General features: G+C 50.0%; 1 protein-coding gene across 1 annotated transcript in view; it reads right to left on the bottom strand.

Moving 5' to 3' along the window:
- Nucleotides 1–4,894: 4,894 nt before the first annotated feature.
- The window catches only part of LOC142475365 (erythropoietin-like), a 47,469-nt gene continuing 40,443 nt past the window's right edge, over nucleotides 4,895–11,920 (bottom strand). Inside the window, exon 6 of the mRNA XM_075581277.1 lies at nucleotides 4,895–5,307. Within this exon, the coding sequence (XP_075437392.1) occupies nucleotides 5,140–5,307 (168 nt within the window). The 3' untranslated portion in view covers nucleotides 4,895–5,139. The remainder of the gene's footprint in view (nucleotides 5,308–11,920) is intronic.

Here is an 11,920-nt window from a genome sequence, read left to right as displayed (position 1 = left end):
TACGCGTGTATATATGTGCGTGTGCGTCTATATGTGCATATATGTGCGTGTGTATATATGTATGTATATATATATATATATATATATATATATATATATATATGTGTGTGTGTGTGTGTGTGTGTGTTTGCGTGTGCGTGTATATGTGCGTGTGTATATGTGCGTGTGCATATATATGTACATGCATGTGCGTATATATGTGCGTGTGTGTATATATGTGTGTGTGTATATAGGTGCGTGTGCGTATATAGGTGTGTATACGTGCATGTACGTGTGCGTATATATGTGCCAATACGTGCGTGTGCATATATGTGTGTGTGTATATGTGCGTGTGTGTATATATGTGTGTGTGCATATATGTGTGTATACGTGCGTGTGTGTATATATGTGCGTGTGCGTATATGTGTGCGTGTGCATATATATGTGCGTGTGTGTATATGTGTATATATTTGTGCGTGTGCGTGTATATGTGCATGTGCGTACATGTGTGCGTGTGTGTACATATGTGCATGTGCGTATATATGTGCGTGTGCATATATGTGCTTTGTGGGCTTGTGCGTATATGTGCGTGTGTGTATATATGTGCGTGTAAATATATGTGTGTGTATTTATGTGCATGTGCGTATATGTGTGCGTGTTCGTATATATATGTGCGTGTGTATATATGTGTGTGTGTGTATATATGTGCGTGTGCGTATATATTTGCGTATGTATGTGCGTGTGCATATGTATGTGTGTGTGCATATGTGCATGTATATATGTGCTGGTATATATGTGTGTGTGCGTATATACGTGTGTATACGTGCGTGTGCGTATATATATGCGTGTGTGTATATATTTGCGTATGTATTTGCGTGTGCATATGTATGTGTGTGTGCATATGTGCATGTATATATGTGCGTGTGCATGTATATGTCTGTGCGTATATACGTGTTTATACGTGCGTGTGTGTATATATGTATGTACATATGTGCGTGTGTATGTGTGCGTATATATGTGCGTGTGCGTATATATATATATATATATATATATATATATATATATATATATATATATATGTATGTGTGCGTGTGCGTGTGCATCTATATGTGCGTGTGTGTATATATGTGGATGTATGTGCGTGTATGTGCGTATGCGTATATATGTGCATGTGCGTGTGCATGTATATATGTGCGTGTGCAGGTATATATATGTGTGTGTGTGTGTGTGTATACGTGCGTGTGCGAACATATGTGCGTGTGTGTATATATGTGCGTACATATGTGCGTGTGTATGTGTGCGTATATATGTGCGTGTGTGTATATATGCGTGTGTGTATGTGCGTGTGCGTATATATATGTGCGTGTGCGTATATATGTGTGTGTGTGTGCGTGTGTACATATGTGCGTGTGTATCTATATGTGCGTACATATGTGCGTGTGTATATGTGTGCATATATATGTGCGTGTGCGTATATATGTGCGTGTGCGTATATATGTGAGTGTGCGTATATATGTGCATGTGTGTACATATGTGCGTTTATATGTGCGTGTTTATATGTGTGCGTATATATGTGCGTGTGTATATGTGTGCGTATATATGTGCGTGTGTATATGTGTGCGCATATATGTGCGTGTGCGTGTATATATGTGCGTGTGTGTGTATATATGTGTGTGTGCGTATATATGTGCGTGTGTGTATATATGTGTGTGTATATATGTGTGTGTATATATGTGCGTGTGTGTATATATGTGCATATGTGTGCGTATATATGTGCATGTGTATATGTGTGCGTATATATATGTGCGTGTGCGTATATATGTGTATGTGTGTATATATGTGCGTGTGTGTGTGTATATAATGTGCGTGTGTGTTTATATGTGTGTGTGCGTATATACGTGTGTATACGTGCGTGTGCGTACATATGTGTGTGTGTGTGTATATATGTGCGTACATATGTGCGTGTGTATGTGTGCGTATATATGTGCGTGTGTGTATATATGTGCGTGTGTATGTGCGTGTGCGTATATATGTGTGTGTGTGTATATATATGTGTGTGTGTGCGTGCGTATATATGTGCGTGCGTGCGTACATATGTGCGTGTGTATACTTATGTGCGTGTGTATATGTGTGCGTATATATATGTGCGTGTGCGTATATATGTGCGTGTGTGTATATATGTGCGTGTGCGTATATATGTGCGTGTGTGTATATATGTGCGTTTATGTGTGCGTATATATGTACGTGTATATATGTGTGTGTGTATATGTGTGCGTATATATGTGCGTGTGCGTGTATATATGTGCGTGTGTGTGTATATATGTGTGTGTGCATATATATGTGCGTGTGTGTATATATGTGCGTGTGTGTATATATGGGCGCGTGTGTGTATATATGTGAGTGTGCGTTTATATGTGCGTGTGTGTATATAATGTGCGTGTGTGTTTATATGTGTGTGTGCGTATATACGTGTGTATACGTGCGTGTGCGTACATATGTGTGTGTGTGTGTGTATATATGTGCGTACATATGTGCGTGTGTATGTGTGCGTGTGTATGTGTGCGTATATATGTGCGTGTGTGTATATATGTGCGTGTGTATGTGCATGTGCGTATATATGTGTGTGTGTATATATGTGTGTGTGTGCGTGCGTATATATGTGCGTGCGTGCGTACATATGTGCGTGTGTATACTTATGTGCGTGTGTATATGTGTGCGTATATATGTGCGTGTGCGTATATATGTGCGTGTGTGTATATATGTGCGTTTATGTGTGCGTATATATGTACGTGTATATATGTGTGTGTGTATATGTGTGCGTATATATGTGCGTGTGCGTGTATATATGTGCGTGTGTGTGTATATATGTGTGTGTGCATATATATGTGCGTGTGTGTATATATGTGCGTGTGTGTATATATGGGCGCGTGTGTGTATATATGTGAGTGTGCGTTTATATGTGCGTGTGTGTATATATGTGCGTACATATGTGCGTGTGTATATGTGTGCGTATATATGTGCATGTGTATATGTGTGCGTATATATGTGCGTGTGCGTATATATGTGTGTGTGTGTGTATATATGTGCGTGTGTGTGTATATATGTGCGTGTGTATATATGTGCGTGTGTGTATATATGTGCGTGTGTGTATATATGTGCGTGTGCGTATATATGTGTGTGTGTATATATGTGCATGTGCGTATATATGTGCGTGTGTATATATGTGCATGTGTGTATATATGTGTGTGTATATATGTGCGTGTGTATATATGTGTGTGTGTGTGTGTATATATATATGTGCGTGTGTGTATATATGTGCGTGTGTATATATGTGCGTGTGTGTATATATGTGCGTGTGTGTGTGTATATATGTGCGTGTGCGTATATATGTGCGTGTGCGTATATATGTGCGTGTGTGTATATATGTGCATGTGCGTATATATGTGCATGTGCGTATATATGTGCATGTGTGTGTATATATGTGTGTGTGTATATATGTGCGTGTGCGTATATATGTGCGTGTGTGCGTATATGTGCGTACATATGTGCGTGTGTATGTGTGCGTATATATGTGCATGTGCGTATATATGTGCGTGTGTGTGTATATGTGAGTGTGCGTATATATGTGCGTGTGTGCGTGTGTGTATATATGTGCGTGTGTGTATATATGTGCATGTGTGTATTTATGTGTGTGTGTGTGCGTATATATGTGCGTATGCGTATATGTGTGTGTATGCGTGTGCGTGTATATATGTGCGTGTGTATATATGTGCATGTGTGTGTATATATGTGTGTGTGCGTATATATATGTGTATGCATGTGCGTGTGCATGTATATATGTGCGTGTGTGTATATATGTGCGTGTGCGTATATATGTGCGTGTATATATGTGCGTGTGCGTATATATGTGCATGTGTGTATATATGTGCGTGTGCATTTATATGTGCGTGTGCATTTATATGTGTGTGTGCATTTATATGTGCGTATGTGTATATGTGTGTGTATGCGTGTGCGTGTATATATGTGCGTGTGTGTATATATGTGCATGTGTGTGTATATATGTGTGTGTGTGTGTATATATGTGCGTGTGTATATATGTGTGTGTGTGTATATATGTGCATGTGTGTGTATATATGTGCGTGTGTATATATGTGCGTGTGTATATATGTGCGTGTGTATATATGTGCGTGAGCGTATATATGTGCGTGTGCGTGTGCGTATATATGTGCGTGTGTGTATATATGTGCGTGTGCGTATATATGTACGTGTGTGTATATATGTGTGCGTGTGCATGTGCGTATATATGTGCGTGTGCGTATATATGTACGTGTGTGTATATATGTGCGTGTGCGTGTGCGTATATATATGTGCGTGTGCGTATATATGTACGTGTGTGTATATATGTGCGTGTGCGTATATATGTGCGTATGCGTATATGTGTGTGTATGCGTGTGCGTGTATATATGTGCGTGTGTGTATGTATGTGCGTGTGCATATATATGTGCGTGTGTGTATATATGTGTGTGTGCGTATATATGTACGTGTGTGTATATATGTGCGTGTGCGTATATATGTGAGTGTGCGTGTGCGTATTTCTCTTTCACTTTAATTGTTATTGATTTTTTTTAAAACTGTTCCAAATAAAATGAAACTTGGACGCGGGAGAAGAAATATTTACAGAACGTTTGGATTCTGCCAAAAAACTGTTTCTTCAACTGCTGAGCTGTTTAGTGATACTCAGCACCATTATACAGCGCAGCGTGTTCATTATCAGTGTATAGATACTCAGCACGATTATACAGCGCAGCGAGTTCATTATCAGCGTATAGAAATCCCCTAATAAGTAGTTAAACTAACACATAAATAAGATTAGGCTTTTTGGGGTTATTTATTAGAAACCCTAGTAAAACCCCATAGAAAACATATTTATTAACATCTCCAAATAATGATAAATAGTTAGAAATATATACAATTTTTTTTAACTTAATATCAAATATAAACTCTCTTTTTTTATATATACTTCTTCCCTGAATGCAGAAACCGTTCCCAAAGACCCGGAAAGGACCGGTACTGCGTGCGAAACTCTCGCGTCCCGTAGGGGGGGAGCGTCAGGACGATGTGTGTCTCCCTGGAGTGAGTAGGTGATAGGTTTGGGTGGGATTAATTGTAGAATTTGCAGTTCCCGTTAAGGCAGACGTCGTCACGACACGCTGCGCTGACCACAAGCTTAAATTTCCCCCGTAAAAAGTTTGTGTAGACGGAGAAGAATTTCTTCAGGGTTCGAATCTTTAGCGTCTTTTCCTCCAATTGTGAAATCGCTTTTTCATCCTACAGGAAAATAAGAGAGAGATGAGCTGAGACGCAGACCCTATAACAGTCCTATAGTATACATGGGATATATGAGGGGGGCTCTGTCCTATAAGCTGAGACGCAGACCCTATAACAGTACTATAGTATACATGGGATATCTGAGGGGGGCTCCGTCCTATAAGCTGCGACACTGACCCTATAACAGTCCTATAGTATACATGGGATATATGAGGGGGGCTCCGTCCTATAAGCGGAGACACAGACCCTATAACAGTCCTATAGTATACATGGGATATATGAGGGAAGCTCCATCCTAAAAGCCGAGATACAGACCCTATAACAGTCCTATAAGTATACATGGGATATATGAGGGGGGCTCCGTCCTATAAGCGGAGACACAGACCCTATAACAGTCCTATAAGTATACATGGGATATATGAGGGGGGCTCCGTCCTATAAGCTGAGACAGAGACCCTATAACAGTCCTATAGTATACATGGGATATATGAGGGGAGGCTCCGTCCTATAAGCGGAGACACAGACCCTATAACAGTCCTATAGTATACATGGGATATATGAGGGGGGCTCCGTCCTATAAGCGGAGACACAGACCCTATAACAGTCCTATAGTATACATGGGATATATGAGGGGGGCTCCGTCCTATAAGCTGAGACACTGACCCTATAACAGTCCTATAGTATACATGGGATATATGAGAGAGCCTCTGTCATATAAGCTGAGACGCAGACCCTATAACAGTCCTATAGTATACATGGGATATATGAGGGGGGCTCCGTCCTATAAGCGGAGACACTGACCCTATAACAGTTCTATAGTATACATGGGATATATGAGAGAGCCTCTGTCATATAAGCTGAGACGCAGACCCTATAACAGTCCTATAGTATACATGGGATATATGAGGGAGGCTCCGTCCTATAAGCTGAGACACTGACCCTATAACAGTCCTATAGTATACATGGGATATATGAGGGGGGCTCCGTCCTATAAGCGGAGACACTGACCCTATAACAGTCCTATAGTATACATGGGATATATGAGAGAGCCTCTGTCATATAAGCTAAGACGCAGACCCTATAACAGTCCTATAGTATACATGGGATATATGAGGGAGGCTCCGTCCTATAAGCGGAGACACTGACCCTATAACAGTCCTATAGTATACATGGGATATATATGGGAGGCTCCGTCCTATAAGCTGAGACACAGACCCCATACCTGTACTATAGTATACACGGGATATATGAGGGAGGCTCCATCCTATAAGCGGAGACACTGACCCTATAACTGTCCTATAGTATACATGGGATACATGAGGGAAGCTCCGTCCTAAAGCGGAGACACAGACCCTATAACAGTCCTATAGTATACATGGGATATATGAGGGGGGCTCCGTCCTATAAGCGGAGACACAGACCCTATAACAGTCCTATAGTATACATGGGATATATGAGGGGGGCTCCGTCCTATAAGCTGAGACACTGACCCTATAACAGTCCTATAGTATACATGGGATATATGAGGGGGGGCTCCGTCCTATAAGCGGAGACACTGACCCTATAACAGTCCTATAGTATACATGGGATATATGAGGGAGGCTCTGCCCTATAAGCGGAGACACAGACCCCATACCTGTACTATAGTATACACGGGATATATGAGGGAGGCTCCATCCTATAAGCGGAGACACTGACCCTATAACTGTCCTATAGTATACATGGGATACATGAGGGAAGCTCCGTCCTAAAGCGGAGACACAGACCCTATAACAGTCCTATAGTATACATGGGATATATGAGGGGGGCTCCGTCCTATAAGCTGAGACACTGACCCTATAACAGTCCTATAGTATACATGGGATATATGAGGGGGGGCTCCGTCCTATAAGCGGAGACACTGACCCTATAACAGTCCTATAGTATACATGGGATATATGAGGGAGGCTCCGCCCTATAAGCGGAGACACTGACCCTATAACAGTCCTATAGTATACATGGGATATATGAGGGGGCTCTGCCCTATAAGCTGAGACACTGACCCTATAACAGTCCTATAGTATGCATGGGATATATGAGGGGGGCTCCATCCTATAAGCGGAGACACTGACCCTATAACAGTCCTATAGTATACATGGGATATATGAGGGGGGCTCCATCCTATAAGCTGAGACACTGACCCTATAACAGTCCTATAGTATACATGGGATATATGAGGGAGGCTCCGTCCTATAAGCTGAGACACTGACCCTATAACAGTCCTATAGTATACATGGGATATATGAGGGGGGCTCCGCCCTATAAGCAGAGACAGAGACCCTATAACAGTCCTATAGTATACATGGGATATATGAGGGAGGCTCCGTCCTATAAGCTGAGACACTGACCCTATAACAGTCCTATAGTATACATGGGATATATGAGGGAGGCTCCGTCCTATAAGCTGAGACACTGACCCTATAACAGTCCTATAGTATACATGGGATATATGAGGGGGCTCCATCCTATAAGCTGAGACACTGACACTATAACAGTCCTATAGTGTACATGGGATATGAGGGGGGCTCCGTCCTATAAGCTGAGACACAGACCCTATAACAGTCCTATAGTATTATACATGGGATATATGAGGGGGGCTCCGTCCTATAAGCGGAGACACTGACCCTATAACAGTCCTATAGTATACATGGGATATATGAGGGAGGCTCCGCCCTATAAGCGGAGACACTGACCCTATAACAGTCCTATAGTATACATGGGATATATGAGGGGGCTCTGCCCTATAAGCTGAGACACTGACCCTATAACAGTCCTATAGTATGCATGGGATATATGAGGGGGGCTCCATCCTATAAGCGGAGACACTGACCCTATAACAGTCCTATAGTATACATGGGATATATGAGGGGGGCTCCGTCCTATAAGCTGAGACACTGACCCTATAACAGTCCTATAGTATACATGGGATATATGAGGGGGCTCCGTCCTATAAGCTGAGACACAGACCCTATAACAGTCCTATAGTATACATGGGATATATGAGGGGGGCTCCGTCCTATAAGCTGCGACACTGACCCTATAACAGTCCTATAGTATACATGGGATATATGAGGGGGCTCCGTCCTATAAGCTGAGACACAGACCCTATAACAGTCCTATAGTATACATGGGATATATGAGGGGGCTCCATCCTATAAGCTGCGACACTGACCCTATAACTGTCCTATAGTATACATGGGATATATGAGGGAGGCTCCGCCCTATAAGCTGAGACACTGACCCTATAACTGTCCTATAGTATACATGGGATATATGAGGGAGGCTCCGCCCTATAAGCTGAGACACTGACCCTATAACTGTCCTATAGTATACATGGGATATATGAGGGAGGCTCCGCCCTATAAGCTGAGACACTGACCCTATAACTGTCCTATAGTATACACGGGATATATGAGGGAGGCTCCGCCCTATAAGCTGAGACACTGACCCTATAACTGTCCTATAGTATACATGGGATATATGAGGGAGGCTCCGTCCTATAAGCGGAGACACAGACCCTATAACAGTCCTATAGTATACATGGGATATATGAGGGGGGCTCCGTCCTATAAGCGGAGACACAGACCCTATAACAGTCCTATAGTATACATGGGATATATGAGGGGGGCTCCGTCCTATAAGCTGAGACACAGACCCTATAACAGTCCTATAGTATACATGGGATATATGAGGGGGGCTCCGTCCTATAAGCTGCGACACTGACCCTATAACAGTCCTATAGTATACATGGGATATATGAGGGGGGCTCCGTCCTATAAGCTGCGACACTGACCCTATAACAGTCCTATAGTATACATGGGATATATGAGGGGGCTCCGTCCTATAAGCAGAGACACTGACCCTATAACTGTCCTATCGTTGACCCGGCTGAGTCTCTTGGATTCCCACCAGGCTGGATTTCGAAATAAAGCCCCGAGATGACCCCGACCGGTGTCACCGACTTCCTGCCGCCCCACACAGACACAGGGGGCGCCCCCGCCACGCTGACCCTCCTCACCCCGTGCGGCCAGCTGCTCCCTGACCGCACACGCAGACACAGGGGGCGCCCCCGCGCTGACCCTCCTCACCCCGTGCGGCCAGCGGCTCTCTGACCGAACACGCAGACACAGGGGGCGCCCCCGCCGCCGCGCTGACCCTCCTCACCCCGTGCGGCCAGCGGCTCCCTGACCGCAGACACAGACACAGGGGGCGCCCCCGCGCTGACCCTCCTCACCCCGTGCGGCCAGCGGCTCTCTGACCGCACACACAGACACAGGGGGGCGCCCCCGCCACGCTGACCCTCCTCACCCCGTGCGGCCAGCGGCTCTCTGACCGCACACGCAGACACAGGGGGCGCCCCCGCCCCCGCGCTGACCCTCCTCACGCCGTGCGGCCAGCGGCTCTCTGACCGCAGACACAGACACAGGGGGCGCCCCCGCGCTGACCCTCCTCACCCCATGCGGCCAGCGGCTCCCTGACCGCACACGCAGACACAGGGGGCGCCCCCGCGCTGACCCTCCTCACCCCGTGCGGCCAGCGGCTCCCTGACCGCACACACAGACACAGGGGGCGCCCCGCGCTGACCCTCCTCACCCCGTGCGGCCAGCGGCTCTCTGACCGTACACGCAGACACAGGGGGCGCCCCCGCCGCCGCGCTGACCCTCCTCACCCCGTGCGGCCAGCGGCTCTCTGACCGCACACGCAGACACAGGGGGCGCCCCCGCCGCCGCGCTGACCCTCCTCACCCCGTGCGGCCAGCGGCTCCCTGACCGCACACACAGACACAGGGGGCGCCCCCGCGGCCGCGCTGACCCTCCTCACCCCGTGCGGTCAGCGGCTCCCTGACCGCACACACAGACACAGGGGGCGCCCCCGCGGCCCGCGCTGACCCTCCTCACCCCGTGCGGTCAGCGGCTCCCTGACCGCACACACAGACACAGGGGGCGCCCCCCGCGGCCGCGCTGACCCTCCTCACCCCGTGCGGCCAGCGGCTCCCTGACCGCACACGCAGACACAGGGGGCGCCCCCCGCGGCCGCGCTGACCCTCCTCACCCCGTGCGGCCAGCGGCTCCCTGACCGCACACGCAGACACAGGGGGCGCCCCCCCCGCCCCCGCGCTGACCCTCCTCACCCTGTGCGGCCAGCGGCTCCCTGACCGCACACGCAGACACAGGGGGCGCCCCCGCCCCCGCGCTGACCCTCCTCACCCCGTGCGGCCAGCGGCTCCCTGACCGCACACGCAGACACAGGGGGCGCCCCCCCCCCCCGCCGCGCTGACCCTCCTCACCCTGTGCGGCCAGCGGCTCCCTGACCGCACACGCAGACACAGGGGGCGCCCCCGCCCCCGCGCTGACCCTCCTCACCCCGTGCGGCCAGCGGCTCCCTGACCGCACACACAGACACAGGGGGCGCCCCCGCCGCGCTGACCCTCCTCACCCCGTGCGGCCAGCGGCTCCCTGACCGCACACGCAGACACAGGGGGCGCCCCCGCCCCCGCGCTGACCCTCCTCACCCCGTGCGGCCAGCGGCTCTCTGACCGCACACGCAGACACAGGGGGCGCCCCCGCCGCCGCGCTGACCCTCCTCACCCCGTGTGGCCAGCGGCTCCCTGACCGCACACGCAGACACAGGGGGCGCCCCCGCGCTGACCCTCCTCACCCCGTGCGGCCAGCGGCTCCCTGACCGCACACGCACACACAGGGGGCGCCCCCCGCCGTGCTGACCCTCCTCACCCCGTGCGGCCAGCGGCTCCCTGACCGCACACGCAGACACAGGGGGCGCCGCCCCCCGCGCTGACCCTCCTCACCCCGTGCGGCCAGCGGCTCCCTGACCGCACACGCAGACACAGGGGGCGCCCCCCGCGCTGACCCTCCTCACCCCGTGCGGCCAGCGGCTCCCTGACCGCACACGCAGACACAGGGTGCGCCCCCCGCGCTGACCCTCCTCACCCCGTGCGGCCAGCGGCTCCCTGACCGCACACGCAGACACAGGGGGCGCCCCCGCCGCGCTGACCCTCCTCACCCCGTGCGGCCAGCGGCTCCCTGACCGCACACGCAGACACAGGGGGCGCCCCCCCCCCCGCCGCGCTGACCCTCCTCACCCCGTGCGGCCAGCGGCTCTCTGACCGCACACGCAGACACAGGGGGCGCCCCCCCCCCCCGCCGCGCTGACCCTCCTCACCCCGTGCGGCCAGCGGCTCCCTGACCGCACACGCAGACACAGGGGGCGCCCCCGCGCTGACCCTCCTCACCCCGTGCGGCCAGCGGCTCTCTGACCGTACACGCAGACACAGGGGGCGCCCCCGCCGCCGCGCTGACCCTCCTCACCCCGTGCGGCCAGCGGCTCTCTGACCGCACACGCAGACACAGGGGGCGCCCCGCGCTGACCCTCCTCACCCCGTGCGGCCAGCGGCTCTCTGACCGCACACGCAGACACAGGGGTCGCCCCCGCCGCCGCGCTGACCCTCCTCACCCCGTGCGGCCAGCGGCTCCCTGACCGCACACGCAGACACAGGGGGCGCCCCCGCGGCCGCGCTGACCCTCCTCACCCCGTGCGGCCAGCGGCTCCCTGACCG

This window comes from Ascaphus truei, unplaced genomic scaffold, assembly GCF_040206685.1.
Source record: "Ascaphus truei isolate aAscTru1 unplaced genomic scaffold, aAscTru1.hap1 HAP1_SCAFFOLD_1191, whole genome shotgun sequence".
NCBI classification, from domain to species: domain Eukaryota; kingdom Metazoa; phylum Chordata; class Amphibia; order Anura; family Ascaphidae; genus Ascaphus; species Ascaphus truei.
Note: the sequence above shows the minus strand (reverse complement) of the source record. Positions and strands in the feature narration are given on the sequence as shown.